This window comes from Poecilia reticulata, chromosome 8 (genome assembly GCF_904066995.2).
Source record: "Poecilia reticulata chromosome 8, P_reticulata-male-v2, whole genome shotgun sequence".
Taxonomy (NCBI): Eukaryota; Metazoa; Chordata; class Actinopteri; order Cyprinodontiformes; family Poeciliidae; genus Poecilia; species Poecilia reticulata.
Window position 1 is genome coordinate 5,091,601 of NC_088837.1, and position 22,923 is coordinate 5,114,523.

Below are 22,923 nucleotides of genomic sequence, written 5' to 3' on the forward strand. Positions count from 1 at the left end.
GCCCCCTAAGCTCAGACAGACCTATGTGTCTAATATTTGAAATTTGGTACACTGATTAATCTCTCCAAGTCACTATGAGCTATTGGCGAGTCACTTTTGTGTTCTGAGCTTGGAAATTCCTACTTCTGAGTTGGAAGCCTGCTGGTGATGTGTGAGATTGCATGGCAGGTTATTGGAAGAAGGTGAGGTGGCAAAGCAGAACGACCTCGGTTACAAAGTGCCGAGGGTCTTTCAACGCTACTCCAAGCTTTAATTCATTTCTGTATTTACTAAAAGTACAACTTTAGCTGTATTTATTGTGATCATTTAAATTTAATCAGGTTAACCACACTATAGCTCTGTGATTAACCACAAGTAATCACTATTACTAAATTTGTAAGCTTGACATATAGATATGCACACAGTCTGCTGCACTCTAAACAAATCCAAGCAGTTATCAGATATTTTTTGTAGCAGAAAGCAGGTCATGTATCGTCACAGCACTACACATGATGCATACTGGTAATAGCAAATTTGTTCAGGAGGGTTTAAAGGAAGTAAAATATAATTTTTTTAATCTAATTTTATTAGTAGCCAAATAGGTTAGTCCAGAAGGTAATTATTGCTGCTGTATGACATCTTTACTGAGCAACAACAGCTCTCAAAAGTCTATACACACCCTATTAGAATCCCAGGTTTTGTTGATACTTTAAAAATTACAACAAATAACTTTTTTCAGATCTCTCTCTCCCTTCTTTTAGTACCATATTTTCCGCACTATAAGGCGCATTGGATTATAAGGTGCATAGAATAGACACTTCAGTTTGGGTTGCCAATTTGTTCCGTACTCTATTATTACACATCTACATTTGTAAAGAAGTGGTCCCCAGTACTTTATATAGTAGGCTGCCCCAGTCATTGTTTCACTCACGGTGTTGGTGTTGCGATACTGTGCCCAACTGCTTTCTGGGTAACACAGACCAACCGACAACGCTGCCGCCGCAGTCTCTGTCTCTCTTCCCCTGCCCCTCCGCCCCATAGACATAATATAAGAGTAGACGCCTCATGGACCGCTCTCGCCTATTGTCGCTGACGAGATTTAGGGCGGCCACCACTCCACTCAGCGTTATGTGCCTTATAGAGAAAGAATTACATATAAATAATAGTCTTTACCACCTGTGTAAACTTTGCTGGTGAATGTTATAAGACATAATATAAGTTTTATAATATGTGTTATATTGTTTCATTTCTAATATAGGCTCTTGCGTCAGATAATCTAAGTCAATGTTAGAGAATATTTAATTTTTTTAGATTTACAGAATCTCAGTTAGCCTTCATAGGGTTGAACCCGTATTACACCAAGCACTGTAGCTAATATTAGCTGGTATCTCGCCGGTGGACATAAATACAGTAAAGTAATATTCTAATCACAATATATACACAATAATATGTCCATCGTACTTGTGAAATGTTGTCTGTGGAGCCCTCACATCAATAGTCCATCGATCCGAACAACAATATCCCTCAGTGCTGAGGCATCTTCTGCTGTTTTGATTGAGCAAAGTAGGAGGGTCGACCGCTCCAAGATGGCCGCCGCATTTCCTGCGCCGGAGGAGTCTGCGGGGTCAACTCTTATATTATGTCTATGTCTCTACTCTTGTGTTATGTCTATGCTCCGCCTCCCTTGGCTTTAAATGTATTATCAAACTTTATTAACAAACCAGCGTTCTGACAACTATCCCAGCATGCACCGCGCACTTCTTCTTCTACGGGGGAAAATGAAGTCGGCGGCTGCTTACCATAGTTGCTAGACTTGTGGCTCAATATTGGTCCATATATAAGGCACACCGGATTATAAGGCGCACTGTCGGCTTTTGAGGAAATTGAAGGTTTTTAGGTGCGCCTTATAGTGCGGAAAATACGGTAGATAATTTACCCCAATTTCTGGAGACATTGTGGGCGTTTGCACTGTCTCCAGGAAAACCAGCGCTACTGGAACCAAAATGAACCGTTCACATGCTACATGATTTAAAATTACTTTAATAATCATCCGTTGCATACAGCGTTTAAAGCAGCGTCCTTTCAATAAATGTTTGGAAATCCTCATTGATTCAAATGAAAATATAGCTTATATAAGCTCTGCTTTTGCACCGTTAAGAGAGAAAATGCTCGGACAACTCCAAGAGCCCCTGACCGATAGGGGGCACCCACATACACACAAAAAATAAAAATATTTTTTATATATACAAATAATATTTTGGAATCCTTGTAAACAATAAATCAATAATATCTCTTTTTATTCATTTTTGGCAGTAAAAGATAAATATTACTACTCCCAGACAAAAAAAAAAAAAGTATTTCATACAAAAACCATTTGCATGAAATGGTTTGGTCCTGCTGCACGCGCTTGACTGATGGTATTTAGCAGCAGTCAGAGACAAAAGCAGCTATGGCAGATGAGCAGCCAGGTAAAAAAAGTTATGATTTCAAAAAAAGAGAAGTCAGACAAAAAGAAGGCTGTCAATTTATGACTTATTTCCTCCCCCAAGAAAGGTGGGTAGAGTGTTTTAGCTTAGGTAGCTTAGCTACAAACTACTGTTAGTCGCCATTTCGCTAGCATTTATCAATGAAGGAAAAGTAATTACCAAGATATTCATACTTTGAACTTGTCTCTGTACCTTTTACAACACTTAGCGACAGATGAGTCAGTCAGCAGCAGTCCTAATACCAGCCTAGCCACTCCTGTCTGTCCCAGTGAAAAAGGTGAACAACACTGTTCAGTGACATGCTAGGCTAGTTAGCATCATTCCAGCGAGTTTCTCTCTCCTTGCTGTTTCTACAGTTACACAACAAATCTGAAATATTAATTACTGAAAGAAATTCTAACAATCTTTATGAAATCAAAGCAAAAATCTGCCTCCTGTCTGGACTGAGTATCCCACCTTTGCGTGCATGGAAGTTACAGATGCTGCCGCTTTCCCTCCTCACCTGTCCCATCTTGTTTTCCTAAATGAAAATAACAAAGTGCAACTACAATGCATTTTTTAGAAGACTGGATTACTTTATGTATACTTGTTGGGTAGCTTTCAGGAATCTAAAACTAATTTAAAAAATTTAACAGTTTGAGGTCTAATAAATCTCAAGTACATCTGTGCAGTCTTGCCAGATGTACTTGCAAGACTGCACTATAATTTATGTTTTATAGAAAATTAATATTTAGGTCCCTTTGTTTTTATTATATGTCGAGAAAGTTTACAGTACTTTTTGTCTTGACTTTTTTGCAGTAAGAAAATAGACACTAAGATGTGGCCTTTACCACATGTTGATGATGTGAACACAGAAGTAACCCGACCTCCTATCATGTGTCTGCAGATACCAGTAAGTCTCCTGGCTCAGTCAGTCGGACATCGGCCAATCAGCAACGGATCGCAGCTTTGGAGCGACAGCTAAACATCGAGCTGAAGGTCAAGCAGGGAGCAGAGAACATGATCCCAATATACTCAAGTGGGGGTACCAAGGTATACTCTCTGTCCATTTTTCACATCTATATTTCTTTTCCCGATTACATAATGGACCATTCCTAAAATCATGGCCTGTTATTTTTTGCCAAAAGTGTTTTTTTTTTGTCTAAAACATCTTGTGGAAAAAAGTTATGTTGTATGTTGTTGGATGAATCACAGAAATTCTGCAATGCAGACCGGGTCAAAATTCCTCTGTAGTCATAAAAAAATAGCTTATTGCCAGCTATTGTAAACACTTATTGAAAGTTATTGGTTGATTGAGGGGAGAAATTACTTTTTCACATCATATTGACCTAAGCTGAAACTTTTTGAAAGGATAAAAAAAAAACTTCTGGAAACTGGATTCATGCTATTTTTGTTTGATATAAAATTTTGTTTGATGTGTGGCAAAAAGAAGAGATATTTTTTTCCATGGCACTGACTATCCCAATCCAGCTGCCGATTCCAACACTTAACCTCTGCTGGTGTGTTTTGCAGGACAAGAAGCTCCTCCAGTCGGCTCAGCAGATGCTGCAGGACAGCAAAACCAAAATCGACATCATCCGGATGCAGATCCGAAAGGCCATGCAGGCCACCGAGCAGTCCGATGACGACCAAAGTACCCGCTTTTGTTTTCTTCTTCTGTTTTTTTAATTCTCTTTTAAGCTTCATCCTCTCTTTCATCCCACCCGTCACCCTTTGGACTCGGAAGAGCTGCATATTTTATGACGCGAGTGGTAATCGATCAGTTCTTGCTTCAGATCTTCACAGTGTATAGTTGTCCAGTGAAGAACACACACACACATCTATCTATTTTTTATATATATATATATATATATATATATATATATATATATATATTCACATTGTCCATTACGGCCTTCTTAGGTTAGAGCCTTATTGATGTTCCTCCATCCGCTTGATGTTGCCCAACAACTAAAAGCCATGCCTCATTTAGCTGCGGCTGGAGAGAGGAGGCAGGGCAGGTGCAGGGGGCCAGGAAGGGAGTCTGTCTCCCAGATGGCAGCAGAAAGGGCTGCAGGGAAGGAGGAGAGAAGGAGGCGCATTCAAAGGCTTCTTGTGGGGATATTTGGGGTTTTCATCCATTTAGCTCCTTAAAGTTCCTTAAAGGAATCAATGTTTGAGCATACATTTGTGAAAACATATGCCATCTTACACTTTAATTTACGCAGAACAACAGATCCGACTCAAATTGTTTTTGAACATTCTGGCTTTGAGATCTGCATTTCCAAAGTAGGTTTCTTTAGTTTTCAAAGGATGCGGGTGAGTCAGTGTACCGGGTGCAGTTTGTGACATTATAATTGAAAATTAGCAGCAATAATTTGGGTTATTTTGCCCGTCAAAAAGAGACAAGAAAGTCAGTTTGGATCTAAGCATTTAATTAACAAACTAAATATTTAGCTTACAAACTAAATATATAGTTTCACATTAAACATTTAGGTTTTAAGCAAAATATTTTACAGAATAAATGTCTAGCTCCATGCAACATATTTAGTTAGCAAACAAAATATTTTGTTCGAAACTAAATACTTTGCTCTGAGCAAATAAATGTTTAGTTTGGATCACAATATTGCCTAACTAATTATTTAGTTAATAATTACTAAATTACCAAGTAATTAGCCAACTAAGCAACTAGTTAGCTAATTATTTAGCTAACTAATTATTTAGTTAGCTAAGTAAGTAAGTAGTTTTTGAGCTAAATATTGTGTTCCTAAATAGCCAAGCTAAATAGCTAAATATTTCCACTAAATTTATCTTCCAACTAAATGTTTAACTCCAAACTAAATATTTAGTTTAGAGATAAATATTTAGCTTGCTAACTAAATTGCTGCTAATTTTTGACTAAATATTGGTCAACTAAATATTTACAGTAATATTTATTTACCGTATTTTCTGCACTATAAGGCGCACCTAAAAACCTTCAATTTCCTCAAAAGCCGACAGTGCGCCTTATAATCCGGTGCGCCTTATATATGGACCAATATTGAGCCACAACAGGTCTAGCAACTACGGTAAGCAGCCGCCGACTTCATTTTCCCCCGTTTTAGAAGAAGTGCGTGGTGCATGCTGGGATAGTTGTCAGAACGCTGGTTTGTTAATAAAGTTTGGAGTGGGGGGGAGGGGGGGGGGTGAGAGACAGAGACTGCGGCGGCAGCGTGTCGGTTGGTCTGTGTTACCCAGAAAGCAGTTGGGCACAATATGCAACACCAACACCGTGAGTGAAACAATGACTGAGGCAGACTGCTATATAAAGTACTTGGGGACCACTTTTTTATAAATGTGAATGTGTAATAATAGAGTACGGAACAAATTGGCAACCCAAACTGAAGTGTCTTTTCTATGTGCCTTATAATGCGGTGCGCCTTATATATGAAAAAAGTTTTAAAATAGGCCATTTGTTGAAGGTGCGCCTTATAATCCGGTGCACCTTATAGTGCGGAAAATACAGTAGTTTGAAGTCAAATGTTTAGTTACTAAAGCAAATGCATGACTTATTTAACTTGCTAACTTTACTTGGAGCTAAATATTTAGTTTATTTTGATTACGGTCCTAAATAAACATTCAGTTTGAAACTGGCATTTACAAATAAACAAATAGCATGGTGAAAATATCAACACCCTTTTCTTTTTCTTTTATGACAGGCTAACCAACCCAAATTATTTCTGCTAATTTTTGACTGTGTAACTTTACAAACAGCTCCCCCTACCTGTGTATGCATGTTGTTGCAGCTGGCTGACTTGTAAGTAATCTGGTCTGTTGATGTGTTTCAAAATCAGAGCAGCTCTAAACAAAATAGGAGCGGTGAGGGAAAGGAAGCTTGTTGGTGCATCAAAGAAGAAGTCACATTGGAAAACTTGAATATGTAACAAAAATGAAGAAATATAAAAAACAGAGAAGCAATCAACTCAAGGATCTATTAGAGACGCACCAATTATACTATTTTGAAACAAACACAATGATTATTTAGCGCTGTTTTTGCCAGCCTTCAATGTTTAGAAAAATGCAACAGCGCAGTGGCACATTTCTGCGGCTTGGTTTCTTTTTGTGAATCCCCACCGCATGTACCCATGTGTGATGTCGACCACATGCCTTCCTGACCCTGGACCCATGTCTCCCAGGCAAGCCGGACCTGTGCGGGGCGGAGCTGCGCGTTGAGGAGCTCTGGCACCACTATCGCGTGGAGCACGCCATGGCTGAGGGAGCCAAGAACATGCTGCGGCTGCTGGGGGCGGGGAAGGTCCAGGACAAGAAGGCCATCGCTGAGGTGAAACGGCAACAACCACAGAGTGCCAAGTCAAATAAAAAATCAATTTTTTTCACGTCCGATACCGATACAAATATCTGAGGTTTAGTATCGACCGATACCGATCTGATACAGAAAAACTTGACTTGAATTGACTTCAAACAGTTCTTAAAATGTACGGAATTACAAATTTATTTGATAGCTCTGCACCAGTACAGCACTCTGAAAAACACAAATACCTTCTTAAGCTTGGTCAAACGTGTAAAAACAGAAACTTTAATTTGTTCAATCAGTGCAGTAAGAAGTAGAACTGCCAATGGAAAATAAATTCATTGGCTAGTCAATAAAAACATTTAATAGGTCTATCATATAAATCAATTAATTGCGTGATAAATTAAAACAAACTCAATAATTTCCATTGGCATGATTTATCATTTATCTTTTTTTTCTGTCTGTCTACCAAAGACTGGATAATAAAAGTCTTCAGTCTGGTGCTTTGGTCTGAACTAGACTTTATTTGAAGGACAATTTTATTTACAAATACTTCATTTTCCTTACACCCTTGTCCCTTAGTGGGGACAAGGGTGTAAGGAGGGGTGCTGGTGCCCATCTCCAGCTAACGTTCCGGGCGAGATGCGGGGTCACCCTGGACAGGTCGCCAGTCTGTCGCAGGGCAACACAGAGACAGACACGTAGGGACAATTTAGACAGACCAATTAACCTGACAGTCATGTTTTTGGACTGTGGGAGGAAACCGGAGTACCCGGAGAAAACCCACGCATGCACAGGGAGAACATGCAAACTCCATGTAGAAAAACCGGGGCAACAGTTCTACCAACTGCGCCACTGTGCAGCCTACAAATTCTTCAAAATTCATTTTATTTGTTGTTTTGTTCATTTGTTTTGGATATTTAAAATGTCTTCCAGTTCCAGTGTTAAATGTTCATTAAAATGTAAAGTGTTTTAGAATGCATTCTTGCATTATTACTTCTACCATTACCGTTAAATTACTTAAGAATGATTTAGAGCAGTGGTTCTTAACCTTTTTTGAGGTACCGAACCCCCCAGTTTCATATGCGCATTCACCGAACCCTTCTTGTTTATTAGCACCGGCTCTCGAAGCTCAAACTCGAACATTGAGGTCATTTCTCATTTTCTCTGCCGCTCTACAGGCCCAGTGCGGTCTGAGTGAGTCGTCCCAGCGTCTGGACCTGCTGCGCTGCTCCCTGGAGCAGCGGCTCCAGGAGCTCCCGGAGGATCATCCCAAGGCCTGCCTCATCAAGGAGGAGCTGGTGCTGGCCTCGTCCTCGGCGTTCAGCTCCCAGCAGAGCACCCCGTATGTGCACAACCAGTACAGCACTCTGAGCAAGCCGTCGCCGCTCACAGGTACAGGCGCCGACGGGACGCCTCGCTTCATTCCTCGTGTTTCTGGAAGCGGACGTGTTTATCAGACGCCCCTGGTCTCTCTCCAGGCACTCTGCAGGTACGCCTCCTCGGCTGCGTGGGGCTGCTGGACGTCGTTCCGGGACGGAGCCGAGGGAGCCAGGTGGCTCTTCCGTCTTTCTCCCAGACGGACGGGCGCTCCTCTTTTAAGCTGATCGGCCTCTACAGCCGCAGCACCAGCAGCATGAGCCTCAAGCTCCCCAGCAAGAACGACGAGCTCTCCTGTAAGGGTCCTGTTAAAGCCCAGTTTTTCAAACCGCTTTTCGTTAATGCCAGCTACGCCAGGAAGGCATAGCAGGAACTGTATTTGCTACCCAACAAATGAAAATAACTTTAGTTTCAACTTTGAAAAGTGCAGTTACAGTAAGATGAAGGCCTGCTATTAAACAAACAGAGTTAGAGTGGAGAAAATAAGTATTTGATCACATTTTTTAAAGTTCTCCTACTTACAAAGAATAATAAGTACCGTCACTTTTATCACAGCCACACCTCATCTGTGTGACAGACATGAATCAAATAGAAAACCTTTTAAGAGAGCTGAAACTCTGTGTTGCCTAGCAACCGCTCCAAAAACTTGAAAGGTCTGGTGACGATCTGTATGGAGGAGCGGACCAACCAAAACCTGGTCCAGAACTACAGGAAACATCATGTGACTGTAAACAAAGGTTTCTGTTCCCAGTTACAAGGTTCTGCTTTTCTACTGAGCCTAATATTTATTTCATGTGATAAAATGCAAGTTAATTATTTTTAAAATCATGCAACATGATTTCTAGACTTTGCTTTCAGATTCTGTCTCTCACAGTTGAGGTGTACCTGCGATGAAAATTACAGAGCGCTCCGTTCTTTGTAAGGAAACTTGACAAATTGGCGCCATATGAAATAATTACTCCCTTGTCCCTTGTGAATACGTGTAAAAAGCCTTCAGACAAACTGAGCTTTATTGTTCCAGGTTTTTAGTGGAAATTACAGACATCAAAACTTCTGGCACCTCTACTGTTGCTGACAGGGCAGCGTGATTTCTTCTCTTAGTGAAATCACAAAATCTCCTGTTTTCAGCTCAGCCTGGAAGAAGTTTGACCATTTTAATTTCTGTCTTGATTTGGTCGTATGTTCTTGTTTTTTTTTATTTTGAAATAGCTAATGATGATCCGTTATAAGTTCAGTTTTCTGATTTATATTTACATGTTTCTACATTTCAAAACATTCTGAGTTTTGGGGAAAAGAAGCAGGCCTTATTGGCTTTCCCAGGGGTGTTTGTTGTAAAAACCTAAATCTAGACTCGTCTGAGCAAGGCAAGCAGTTCCTGTTAAAGCTCCAGAGTTTAGAAAACTCTACGTGTTTGTGTTTGTGATGGTAGAAGAGAGAACGCCTCTATTATTATTAATCACTCCCTTATATATCCTGCTCACTTCGCATGGTGGTAAAACAAATATGGGTCTTTGGTCCTGCTAGCGCTAATGGCTAAAACAAAAAGGTCACTTGGTCACATCATACTTGTTCCCCAGAAACAAAACGATCACTAAATAGAAGATCCTAGAAATTCTAAACTGCTTTAAAAATATATAGTATTTATACTTGATGTGTTTAAAAATTATTTCAAAAAAGAATAACTTGTTCACCAATGATTTATTAGCACCAATTATTTCTTAACATGGGCTTTCCTCCCCCATTGAATTAACTTAGAAGTTTAATTTTTTTCATTTTTAATGTTCGAGTTCATCCTGCTGCAATAAATAAGGCTTTTTAAAAACATTTTTCTCGGGGATAGCAATAAAAAGCACTGTAACTGAGACACGTTTATGGCAGGGACGAAACAAGAACAGCTGAGAAAAAAAAACCCTGAAGAGACAAAAATCTTCACAAACAACCAAAATCTGAATTAGGACTGAAGCGATTAATCGGATTAATCCCAATGAATCGATTATTCAAATAATCGTCAGCTAATTTGGCAATTGCTTAATTGTTAACTGGAGTATACTCAAAAAAGACCATTCATTAGCTGACAGAGCAACACATTTAGAGCAACAATTAATTAAGCCAAAACTGTGCAAAGAATACATTCATTTTGTATTTAAGGTTAAAAAAAATCCTTTATCTGTAAATTTGTTCTACCCTGGACTCTCTGTTTTAGCTTCATCTAGTTCAAATTCTTTAAAAAAATAAATAAATCCCATTTGCCTCCTTTTCCTATCTAGTTATTAAATAAGTCATCAATAGATCAGCCCAATACTATACTCTAACTAAAAAAAATATCTATTTTTTTTTAGTTAGAGATGCATCCTTTGCTATAAATGTTCACTGAAGGAATGATATGTTGTTGCATTTTTGGCAAAATAATTATTTTGTCATCATAAAAGGAGTTGAGTAATTTGTGTATTTGTATTTTCTATATACATTTCTAATACTGTGTAAAATAAGCTCAAGTGATTCAAAGAAAAATCTGCAGAATGTCCCAGTTATTTTATCCGCTTAATCGATTAATCGTCAGAATGATTGATAGAATAACTATATTACTAAAATAATCATTAGTTGTTGGTTTAATCTGAACAAGAGGCCTTCCTTCTTAAAAGGAAGGCCTCAATCAACTTATACACGTTTGATGGATCAAACAAAGATTAATATGAGGACTCATCCTCCTGCAAAATATGCCTGGTAGGTTAAAGAAAACTCTAGAAGAACTCGTGTCTGTTTTTGTTTTCCTGCTTGGTTTTCAGCGGAGGTGAGCGCAGTGCTGAAGCTGGAGAACACCATGGTGGGCCAGACGCCCTGGAGAACGGTGGGGGAGCAGGCCTGGGACCACACCTTCACCGTAGAACTGGAGCGAGTAAGACTTTGTTAGAGACATGCTGGAAATGCGTAATTATAAGGAGATTTTTTTTTTCTAAAAAAAATGTCATGTCTTGGCTTTAGTCCCGGGAGATGGAGATAGCCGTGTACTGGAGAGATTATCGCTCGCTGTGCGCCCTGAAGTACCTGAAGCTGGAGGAGTTCCTGGACAACCAGAGGCACCAGGTCCAGCTAGAGCTGGAGCCACAGGGGCTGCTGCTGGCCGAGGTGGGGCTCCGCTCAGCGGCGCGTGACCAAATATTGGGAAACAACGGTGGGGTTGAACTGACTGTAACACAGAAACGTCTGGCTTTCAGGTGACCTTCTTCAACCCGGTCATAGAGCGAGGCCGCCGACTGCAGAGGCAGAAGAAGGTCTTCTCCAAGCATCATGGTGGGTTCACTTCCAGACTGGACACTGCAACATTTTCATTCTTAAGCTAAATGTTCCACAGAGGAACCTTGGAAAAAAAATACCAGGAATTCCAGCAAACAGGAAGTTGATTCTTGTCAGACTTGCATTTTTTAGGTTCCACCAGCTGACAGAGGAGTTCTTGTCCTCAATAAGTCAATTGCTTCTGTCCGTTCTGAGCAAAGACATTCACTTTCTGGTCCACAGTGTGCATCTAGGATCTTGTTCTTCCAACCATGATCCGTATTTTGTGAGGTTTTAGATGGTAAATTTAGGGCTCTTGATTTGTGAATTAGACCTAATGTAGACTATAGTTTAGATCTGGTCTGAAAGTGGTTTTAGGTGAAACTTAGATGTAAATCGTGCAAAAAGCATAACCCGATTTATGCTTGATTTAAAGGTTTTATAATCCAGAAGGATTGAGCAAAGCTGCTGCTCATAGAATCTTTTATTATTATTATTATTATTATTTCTCTGAGAGGGATTATGAACATTTCTGAAAAATCAGATGCAGGAAGCACGGCAGCCTCGCTGGGGTTGGCTCTTTAAATCCGTGAGAGGCCGATCGCACCGTACGCTGATGACGTTTGGCTGTTTCTGACTCGCGTCTCGTTGCGTGTTGCGTTTCAGGCAAAGCCTTCCTGCGTGCCCGTCAGATGAACGTGGACATCGCCACCTGGGTCCGCCTGCTGAGGAACGCCATCCCCACTGGGAGCAACACGGCCGCATACGCACCCAGCTTCTCCAGCAGCACGATCACACACACCACGGGGTACGGAAATGACTATCCTGAGGCTAGGTCTGGTAATCTGAAGAATGTTTCTGAAGGAAAGTCAAAGGAGTTCACACACATTTTTGTGTTTTGTGCAGAGAAATCTCAGTGGAGAAGTTGAATCTGGACAGCGATTCTTCTCCGAAAGCAGAGACGAGGAAAGATGTGGTAGACGCTCCAGCGTCCCTGGTAAGTTGAGATGAATAGCAGCTACAGTGAAAAACAAAGCAGGCAGAGGTTACATGTAAAACCCTAAAGCTTGGTTTAGCATGTAAGCATTGGCCTATTGTCGATCTCCCTAATCTAAGGAAATAAGGACAGATTTATCGGTACAACCCTAAATATAAAGGGGTCCTCCAAATTAACAACAATCCCAAAAAGACGGTTCAGAAACCATTTTGAAATCTGGCTAGCATAAACTTTCTGGAACAGAACCAACCTGCGTAATCAACTCTTCATCCAGATTCATGACAGAAACTTGTTTATAACTAAATGTATAAAAGGTATATGTTTGAGGTAGGTATGCACAGTTAGCTGACTAAGGATTATGGGGTGTTTGACTGAAACTGAGAGGCAATGTGGGTAGTGTGTCGAAAAGTGTAGGGAGATATATGTACAATTTCGGTAAATATCAGTTATCGGACTTGTCAGTCCAAATTTTTATATTGGTGCATCTCTACTTTGAGATGTGCCTCTCTAATAGACATCTAATCTAATATTTGTGTCGACACCTGGAGGGCAAAAAACAGCACGCTGAGGATGACTACCATTAGTTCTAGCTACCAAGTCATCAACACAAGGTGCTAAATCTTAAATGTACGTATGATGTATAAAACAAAAGTGACTCAATGCTTTGCTACGAATTGTCAGCAAATAGACAACAAGATTGGGAAAAAGTTTTAATTAAAACAAAATGGCAAGTAGGTCAGGTATGCTAGTGTGACTTTGACAAATGTGACATGTAGACGTGCTGCAGAATTCTGTGAGTTTTGTTGAAATTAATCTGAGGGGCACTCTTTTAATAGACTGTAAATTGCGAAAATAACATGGTGGATATTGAAAGTTCCAGTTGTTATGGATAAATGGGATAATATATTTACTCACAGGACATTTAAAGAATTGCATACAATGAAAATAAGCAAAAATATCCAATCTAGAAAGAGTTAATAAGTGATTGTTTATGTTCAGACAATCACTTATTGATCGTTGCATCAAATGAAAACATCAAGCCTGAAAACTTAACGGACTGAACGTTTTGTTCTTTGTGGGAAATGTTTGCGTGTTTTCTGGCGTTGAATCCCGAAACATTAGTGACGTTGTTGTCAGTTAGTTGCTAAGGCAATGAGAATGTGTAGCCTAGCTGATACGGAGTGAGAAAAAAAGAATAGGTGTGGTTTGGAGTTGTTCTTCAATGTTTTTCTGTGTTATTTTCCCTTTCCTGTGGTGCACTGCACTAAATAAATAACACCGACGTCTCCAGGTTGCATTTCAATACAACTGCTCTACTGCGGTAGGTTAAAAAAAAAAGTCTTTTTGCCTTCCAGAGTTGTGTTCATGCACGAAATTTCCATATATAAACAATAACCTGCAATGTGTTTGCGTACATAATGTGTGTCCAACATGCTAATGAGCGCCAGAATGCGAGGGGCTCAAGTGGAGTCGGGCCTTCGACAGATGGTGCGTTCAGTGGGGCTGAAGCGCTACAGGATTAATTACGCTGATGTTTTTTTTAAGACAACTAATTAACTAGGAGGAAGGAGGGAAGAAGCGAGGAGGACAGGAGCAATCTGCCATTTCATCTTTACCTCCTTTTCACTTTCACCCCGCTCTGTTTCTCCGTCCGGACAGGAGCAGACGGCCGTCATTGAGGCCCCTCCCACCCCCGACGTCCCTGCTCAGCAGCAGCCAACCAGATCGCAGTCCCAGAACTCTTTGCGCAGGTGCAGACACACAACAAGAACCCTCCCCTCTTATCCAGCGTGTCTTTCTCACCTCACATCCACTCATGATCAAAACACACTCCCGAACATGAGACTTTGCAATATGGCCGCCTCAGCGTGAGATCAGGAAACTGCCTACTGGCTCAGTGTGAGCCTGTGTCAGGCTGCAACACCTGTTAATAGGGCCGAGTCATCAGTGATGAGGATTATTGCACATGTTGCCCCGGAGTGAGGAGCACTTGGCTACTTTGAACTCCAAAATAAGGATTTTAGGAGTAAAACAGCTTCTGAATTTTTCAGTAATAATGGATTGTACTAAATAATCCCATGATTAAGACTTATAGCTACATTTAGAGCGTCTTTCCCCTCCATCAAAGCCATTTATTTTTGGATTAATGAGATAATTTGAATGAATGAGTTCCAACATTTAATTTCCATTTGATATCAATAAAGTAGGTTTGACCTGAAGTTATTCTAGCGATTGATTCGGTCCTACATTTAAATATGTGAACTGAGTCTGGAAAGGTTTCCTCCTATTTCTAGACTTTAGTCCATATCCTGCTCACTGAAGGTTTTCTCCATCCATCCATCCAGTTTATATTCAAAAAAGTTTGGAAATTAGACTTCTGTGGTTTTGGGGGGGGCAGGGGGGGTCAAATCTGGAAAAATATAGAAGATGAAAATAGAATATGGAAAATATGTTTATTATTTCCAGACTATTACCTATTGACTGTAGAACTTGCATCCATCCATTCATTCATTCAATACTTTGCCAAATGATAGATCTTTGATGTGTTCCCCAACCCTGGTCCTCAAGACACACTGACCTGCATGTTTTAGGTATTTCCTTGCTTCAGCCCAGCTGATTTCAATCGATGACTGACTAACAGGCGATTGTTGAACTGCAATCAGCTGAATCGGGCACATTAAATTAAGGAAACCTCTAAAACATGTAGGACAGTGTGCCTTGAGGACCAGGGAACCCTGGTTTTAGAAAACGGGACTTGAATCTGTTTGATGTTGTTTCCCTCAGAGCCAGCAGAGGGCCTCTGTGTCTGCAGGACTTCAAGTTGATCGCAGTTCTTGGCAGGGGCCACTTTGGGAAGGTAGTGCTGAACAGTTATAGTTTCTTATTTTTTTCTGAAATGAAGAAAAAAATATGTTTTTTTCTTATTTCAAGCAGGGTTTCCCCCAGAAAACTTGCTAAGCCCGGTGGTCGAGGCGGTCCACCCTGTTTTTGTATTAAAAGATGCTAAGTAGACAATAAAAGTAAAAATATCAGATATGTTATGGGAAAACATTGTCAGTGAACTGCTATATAAACCCACAACTAGTCTTAAAAACAACTAATCAAAAAATACAATTAAAATAAATATCAATTATGTCCACTTCTGTTAAATCCAAATTAAGTCAGCGGCTCCATCAGGCGGGGGCCTGATGGAGCCGCTGAAGCTTTATGGGAGCTTCAGGGGCCCCATAAAGGCTAATATTGTAACATAGACCACAGATATATAAATGTAACATTTGTTTATTGAGATTATCATTGCTGCTTAATTTGACATAATGGTTTCAGCATATATAAATTAAAAGACTTTAAATTATTTAACATTTATATGTAAGATTTTAAGGAGCTGGTAAGTTTACTTTGTAGAAGTTCAAAGAACAATTTTCATAGTCAGATTGGTTTGTTACCACAGCTACAATCTGATGCTGAGTTTAATCTTTGAGTTTCAGCTCCGTCTGTTCACAGATACAAATTAGTAAGCTGCAGTTATAATTTATTGCTTTTTAGGTTTTCCAGAAGCTGTTCGAGGTGCTGATGTTTTTAGCAACAAAAGGGGCCCCTAAGTCATATTCTGCTCCAGGCCTCATACAGCCTTGGACCGGCCCTGCATGATGTGGTAATCCGCTGCACTGCGCAGAGATGCGCAACAAACGGGAGATTTAATTCAATGCTTCTAATGTGGCTTTTGTAGCTCTTTCATTTCGTGTCTGTTGAGTTTTTAACAAGGGGACACAGAAACTATTTTGGTTGGTCGAGTTTCTGGACGAGTTTTTCAGATGTCCGGTGGCCGGGTGCATTAACTCTGTCTGACTAAGTGGGCAAAACATTTGATACGGTTTGGTGCTTAGTGTAACCGGAAAAATAATACTAGCAATAATAATAAAATAATATGTAATCAGCGTGATGCGTGACTGCGAGGAGAGCGAAAGCTCCTCACCGGGTTAAACCTGCACAATGAGTGATTAGCACTGGGTCGTTAACGACTAACGCACCGACCAACCGGGAACACAGACCTAAACTTTACAGGGAAGACAGGGCCAAACGCTGGGCAGCGTGTTGAGATGTAAACGCCGCATAATGTTTTGTTCACAAATATACATCATTCTCACCGCAGCTCAATGCACCTCTGAAATCGCGACTACAAGTTATTCCTGCGGTTCACGTAGAGCTGCGCAACCAGAGCTAACGCGGTGGGTTTAAACTCTTACCTTAATCAATAACTCCTCATAACTAATCATAATTCCTCACAGGGGGTTGATGTAAATATCCATAGCGGTCAGCCTGTGTCCAGTTTGAATGAAAGGAGGATCCTCGCTGAGGTAAACTTTAGACATCCAGCTGCTGCAGCGCGAGGCAACGCGCAGAGGCCCAGCGGTGTGATTGGTCCAGCTTTAAATGCATAAACTGTCAACATATCTTCTATGAACATATCTTTTAGGAATAAATTTGCTCTGATAGTGAAACGCTTGGAGCAACTGAAACACTTGCAATCGGGCTTAAAAAAAAGGCGATTTTTTTATTTTATTTTATTTTCCTAAAAAATATAAATAAACAAGAAAGGCTTAGCCTGGCGGTGGTGCTAGCATGGCGGGCCGCCAGGCCTATAATACACTGGGGGAAACCCTGTTCAAGGGTAGTAAGATGCACTAGAAGCTAGACCAGAAACACTTGGTGAGATTTTGTGTTTTTTGCAGTAAAGTCATGGAAATCTGCAGCTGGTTAAAGTTCTCTTCCTCTCCTCCTCTCAGGTGTTGCTGTCGGAGTACAAAAAAACTGGCAGCCAGTACGCCATCAAAGCCCTGAAGAAAGGAGACATCGTTGCTAGGGACGAGGTGGAAAGGTAACCAGTGCTTTACCACTCACCCATCACACACTCCCCTTTCACCTCTCCTTCTGCTCTCCTCCAGTCTGATGTGTGAGAAGCGGATCTTTGAGACCGTCAACATCTCCCACCACCCCTTCCTGGTCAACCTGTTTGCGTGCTTCCAGACGCAGGAGCACGTGTGCTTCGTCATGGAGTACACGGCGGGAGGCGACCTCATGATGCACATCCACGCCGACGTCTTCTCCGAGCCGCGGGCTGTGTGAGTTCTGGCGCCTCGCCAGGTTTAGCGGCTGAATTAAGCAGAGCTGGTTTGTGCTTTAGCTCCAATCGGTTTGGTGAATTTTTTTCCTGTTTGCATCTGATGAACAGGTTTTACTCAGCCTGCGTTGTCCTGGGTCTGCAGTTCCTTCACGACCATAAGATTGTATATCGGTGAGTACTTGGGGGGGATAATATGACTTAACTCATTTGTCAACACTAGATAAAGTTCCACTTCCATTTCTTTCCCAGGGATCTGAAACTGGATAATCTGCTCCTTGATATGGAGGGTTTTGTGAAAATAGCTGACTTTGGACTCTGTAAAGAAGGTTAGTGCTTAAAACCCATCATACACCTTGGTACAAACACAATCTAGTGGCACCAGTTTAATGCAGAAGAAAAGTGATCGGTAGCCCCCTGTACTCTGATGTTTACTTTAAAAAACTGTGTAAACAACTGCCTTCAGGAGTCATTCACCTTTATTTTTGTTTCCTTCAAATTTTAGGTGACAAAATGAGGGTAAAGTAAGTCCAGGGGTGTGAATACTTTTGAAACAGACTTTAGCTAAAACAGGAATAATTCCACATGTCAATTTGAACTCAGCTGCTGCTCAGAAAATGTTCATACTTTTGGCCAGACCAGCCCAGTAAAAAAACTTCAAAATAAATGTATATATATATTACTAACTTTTATGTATTTATTTAATTATTGAGTTTTACATTTATGCTTCATTGAAGAATATGACTCTGAATACTTTTCTATGAACTGATTATGATTCTCTGGGGGGTGACAAGCATTTTTCAAGGGGGCATGCTTCCCCCTTATCCCATCACTGCTTAAACGGAGAGTATGAGTAGCATTTTCCAGGGACAACCATGCTGCTGCTGCTGTTGCATGCTCCTCTTTGTTATTCATGTCCAGTTTTTCACTTTTAACAACTCTTTCATGTTTTTTTCCTTCCCCAGGCATGGGTTACGGAGACAGAACCAGTACTTTCTGTGGTACTCCAGAGTTTCTGGCGCCCGAGGTGCTAACGGACACGTCTTACACCAGAGCGGTGGATTGGTGGGGGCTCGGCGTACTTGTCTACGAGATGTTGGTGGGCGAGGTGAGCGCATAGGGTTGTTCTTCGCTGATAGGGAGGGCCACGATGAAGTGGGGAGCAGCAGGGAGGAAGCTAAGCATTAGGCTAAGACACAAGTTTGTGTCGAAACTTATAGCGGTGGCTAATCTGCTAATGCGCTATTAGCAGAGCTAATTTTTTTGCTTACTCTGAGAAAGTTTGACACAGTTGTCTTCTCTTAAATTAATTCTCTAGATAAATTCTAAAGTGTTAATCTACTTCAAAACTAACCGATAACTCTATAGAAATAGATAATATAATGCACACAATTAATATGGATGAACAAGTCTGAATATTAATCTGAGTAAATGAAGAGAACTGATTTCCACATCTCATTTTTTTCCATTCTGGTCTGTTTCAGTCTCCGTTTCCAGGTGACGATGAAGAGGAGGTGTTTGACAGCATCGTGAACGACGAGGTGCGCTACCCGCGCTTCCTCTCCACCGAGGCCATCGGCATCATGAGACGGGTTAGACCGAATCACTTCCCCCTGCTTGTTTACATTCTTCATATATAAAAAGTAAAATGTTAGAGACAGTGTCCAGTAAAAGTGTTCCCTTTCTATGTGCTTTTTCCTGTACAACCACAAATTTCAATGTTATTTAATCAAATCTTATGTGAAAGACCAATGTCAATATAATCAAAGTAGTGGGTAGTTACAGTGAAACAGTGAATAATTTTCCACATTTTGTTTTACAGATAAAAATCTCATAAGTGTGGAGTAGAGTTCTTTACTCTGACTCATCAAAATATAATCTAGTGTCTTTCAGAAGGCAGAATCTCTTTCAATGTCCAGACCTGAATGACTGATGTCCACATACTGTACTCTCTCCATTTTTACATTTAGGGATATCAGAGAATACATACACACACAGCCTGTTTCAAGGGTTAGGAATCCCTTTGCCAGGCTCTCTGTGTCGACGTGTTTTTTCTAAGAGTTCTTTGGTTTCCCCTCACCAGCTGTTGAGAAGAAACCCTGAGAGGCGCCTGGGCTCCGGAGAGAAGGACGCAGAGGACGTCAAGAAACAACCGTTTTTCAGAGTGAGTCTCTCATTCGTTCAAGGTTTTCACAAACACGGTCGAACGTTTCTGTCAAGATTTCACTTTCAGACATTTTAGTACCTTTTAACTGCGAGATCGACGTGAATTACATAAAGCAACAGAATAATGAAATGGCAAAAGATGCTTAACTGGCTTTAATTATGGTTGTCCCGATTTGATGTTGATATCGGTAAACTGTATGATATCAACCGAAAAACGAGTATCGGATTATATCGACCTGCATCTAAAATCTTCGATAAAAGCAGTCCGCTCCAGTATTTCTATCCAGCAGTGCCTGTGCCCTACAACTAATAAAATGGTCAATTGTTCTAATAACTATTGTCATTAACTATTGTTTTCTGTTAGAGTAGAATCACGTAAGCCTTTTTTGTTCCACACTACATAATAAGTGATAAAAGTATGTACCGTATTTTCCGCACTATAAGGCGCACCTAAAAACCCGACAGTGCACCTTATTATCCGGTGCGTCTTATATATGGACCAATATTGAGCCACAACAGGTAAAGCAAACAGCGGTAAGCAGCCGCCAACTTAATTTACGCCAGTAGAAGAAGAAGCGCGCAGTGCGTGCTGGAATAGTTGTCAGAACGCTGGTTTGTAACCTTTTAATGAAGTTTGACTTGACCCATCTACCTACCGACTGTCTAGAATCAGGTCGTCTGCAGGTCATTAAGCACCACGTTCTCCACAAACATGCTGTGCGCGAACAGAGAAGGGTGACCATTGTCCAGCCACGCCCTGGCCCAGTCGCGAAAGGTTCTCCTCGCCGACCGGAGTCAGACTGTTGTGTTGACATTCACTTTAGCTCCATCTAGTGGATGCAGCTCCATCTAGTGGATGCATAACGTAACTCCAGCCTCTACTGTAGCGTCTATTCTATGCGCCTTATAATGCGGTGCCTTATACATGAAAAACGTTTAAAAATAGGCCATTCATTGAAGGTGCGCCTTATAATCCGGTGCGCCTTATAGTGGGAAAAATACGGTATGTTTAGCGATAATATTGTATCCTGTCAATATCGGTATCGGCCAATGCTCAAAGCTGCGATATTCGTACCGTATCGCAAGTTTAAAAACGTTATATTGGGACTCCTGTGACTTTAACAACCATAAAGGAATAACGTCTGTAAAATTTCTCAATCCAAAAAGTTGCTAGAAGAAGCACCGGAAATATATTTTCGACCCTTTAAACAGAGATGAGATTTGTTTTGAGTCTACCAGTTGAAAAGCACAAACTCAACCGCCTCACTAACCGATTTAAAAACAACCCCCCTCAGGGCATGGACTGGGACGCGCTTCTCCAGAGGAAAGTCCCGCCTCCCTTTGTCCCGACCATTGTGGGGAAGGAAGACGTCAGCAACTTTGACGCAGAGTTCACCGCTGAGGCCCCCGCGCTCACGCCGCCCCGTGAGCGCCGCGCCATCTCTCGGAAGGAGCAGGACTACTTTAAGGATTTTGATTACGTCTCCGACCTCTGCTAGGGGCCACGGAGTGGAGGGCCCCAGCGGTCAGCCACAGACTCCGACGGGAGAATGGTGAGGGAAGGGCGACTGTTGTGCTGCGCAGGATACAGACAAACGCAATGGAGAAACGAGGAAACCGTTTCTCCTTTGTGAAGACAAAGGATCACTAAGAAAGATCCTTTGTCTTTCTTAGTGTGAGTGTGTGAGGTTGACAGGACAGTTGAACTGAACGTGGATGGACACGCACATAACCTTCGGGTTGCTTTCAGAGAGGAGGGAAGCTGTGATAAGAGATTATCCAGATTATGTAAGAGATGGAAAAAATCCTCTGATGGAGACGGAAAGCTGTTTTTTTCCCCCTCCGCTTCAATCTGGATTCGCCCCACACTCAATGTGAACCGTAACCCCCTGCCTCAATCAGGCACCGCACTACCTGTAAACCGCCACTTGTGGGCGCCAGAGGACAGAAAAGAAGGAGAAAGTGTTTGGTTTTCATGGCCAAAGAAAACCACCACAAGTGGACGTTTTAAAGGACGAGGTGCTGTCTGCGTGTCTCTGCTTACTCATCCTCCTTCACATTCATTTCTTCGGTACATTACAGATTTTTTTTTCCAAACATATTCACTCTACAGAGGTTTTTTTTATTTTTTTGTGATAAAATTTTTATCTGTCTATGTTTCTTCCTTTGTCGTTTGCTGATATAACTTGTAGCAGCCATGGTCCAGTAAAGATGTGAAACCAACTGTGTGACGTCTTTTGTCATTTATTGCATGTTGATTTTTCTTTTCATCATCTCATGCTGCGTTTTGGATGATATCCATCCAGCCAGTCAGTGTATTTTTCACACAGTCAGGAACGGTAAATAATTTAAAATAATCATTTTCTAACTCTGGATAGTAAAAAAAAAAGGCTGAAAATTCTGTTTTCTTTAGGTCCCATCAGTTTTTATTGTTTGGAAACAATTCACTCGACTCCAAAACACTTTTCAACTCATCTTGAACGTTTGAAGCATTTGCTTATACCTTAAAATTAACTATTTTAATTGAACTTTTTGTACATTTAGAATAAAATAAACACATAGGAAACATTATAGTTTTTTTTCTTCAGAGTTTAAGACATTGTATTTAGCAGGAACTAAACTTCGACTGTAATGTTGCACTATTTTTTGTTGCTCTTTCACATAAAAGCCCTGTAAACATGTTAAAGTTTAGGTTTGTTTTATAACAAAATGGAAAGAAGTTCAAGGAGTTTGAATACTTCCGCGAGGTACTCCTGCGCAAGATGTACATATTTGTCTGGTCCCACTGACATCAGAAACAAATAACCACGGTAAGCAGTTCTCTGAACTCCCAAATGCTCCAGATGGATTTTGTAGATCTATCGAGAAGGTAAAATGCAATCATGTCCTCGCAGCGGAGGGACCCATCTGTTCCCATTAATGGTTTGCCGAAAAGAACATGGCCGAGAACATTCCTGCGGCTATTAGAAATCAAATTGGGCAAATGCACTCCCAAGGGATGAGGGGGGAAATCAACCTTTCGCTCCGCTGCGTTTCCATTGACCATATAATTGGACGTTTTGACATTTCGAAAATACATCCACTTAATGAAAACACGGCAGTATCTTAAAAATTCTGTTTTTCCATAAAACGTTTTGGCGCTAGGATGAGGTAGCTCGGTTGTTGTTGTTTGTTTTCTTTTTTTCTCCGTATATATATTGGTTTCTTTTCACACCACATGACACAAGTCATGCGATCAATAACCGGATGTTGG

General features: G+C 40.9%; 1 protein-coding gene across 6 annotated transcripts in view; it reads left to right on the forward strand.

Moving 5' to 3' along the window:
- The window catches only part of LOC103468356 (serine/threonine-protein kinase N1-like), a 47,856-nt gene extending 25,963 nt beyond the window's left edge, over positions 1-21,893 (forward strand). For 4 of the 6 annotated variants that reach the window (XM_081609672.1, XM_081609674.1, XM_081609673.1 and 1 more), the window contains 20 exons: positions 3,352-3,497; positions 3,978-4,098; positions 6,620-6,765; positions 7,917-8,130; positions 8,217-8,411; positions 10,902-11,011; positions 11,098-11,241; positions 11,331-11,406; positions 12,055-12,196; positions 12,295-12,385; positions 14,045-14,136; positions 15,170-15,242; positions 17,170-17,261; positions 17,329-17,505; positions 17,616-17,678; positions 17,757-17,833; positions 18,470-18,612; positions 18,989-19,096; positions 19,588-19,668; positions 20,966-21,893. In XM_081609672.1, coding sequence (XP_081465798.1) covers positions 3,352-3,497; positions 3,978-4,098; positions 6,620-6,765; positions 7,917-8,130; positions 8,217-8,411; positions 10,902-11,011; positions 11,098-11,241; positions 11,331-11,406; positions 12,055-12,196; positions 12,295-12,385; positions 14,045-14,136; positions 15,170-15,242; positions 17,170-17,261; positions 17,329-17,505; positions 17,616-17,678; positions 17,757-17,833; positions 18,470-18,612; positions 18,989-19,096; positions 19,588-19,668; positions 20,966-21,169 — 2,495 coding nt within the window. In that variant the 3' untranslated portion in view covers positions 21,170-21,893. The other 2 variants (XM_081609675.1, XM_081609676.1) reach the window with 2 other exon arrangements.
- Positions 21,894-22,923: the final 1,030 nt, after the last annotated feature.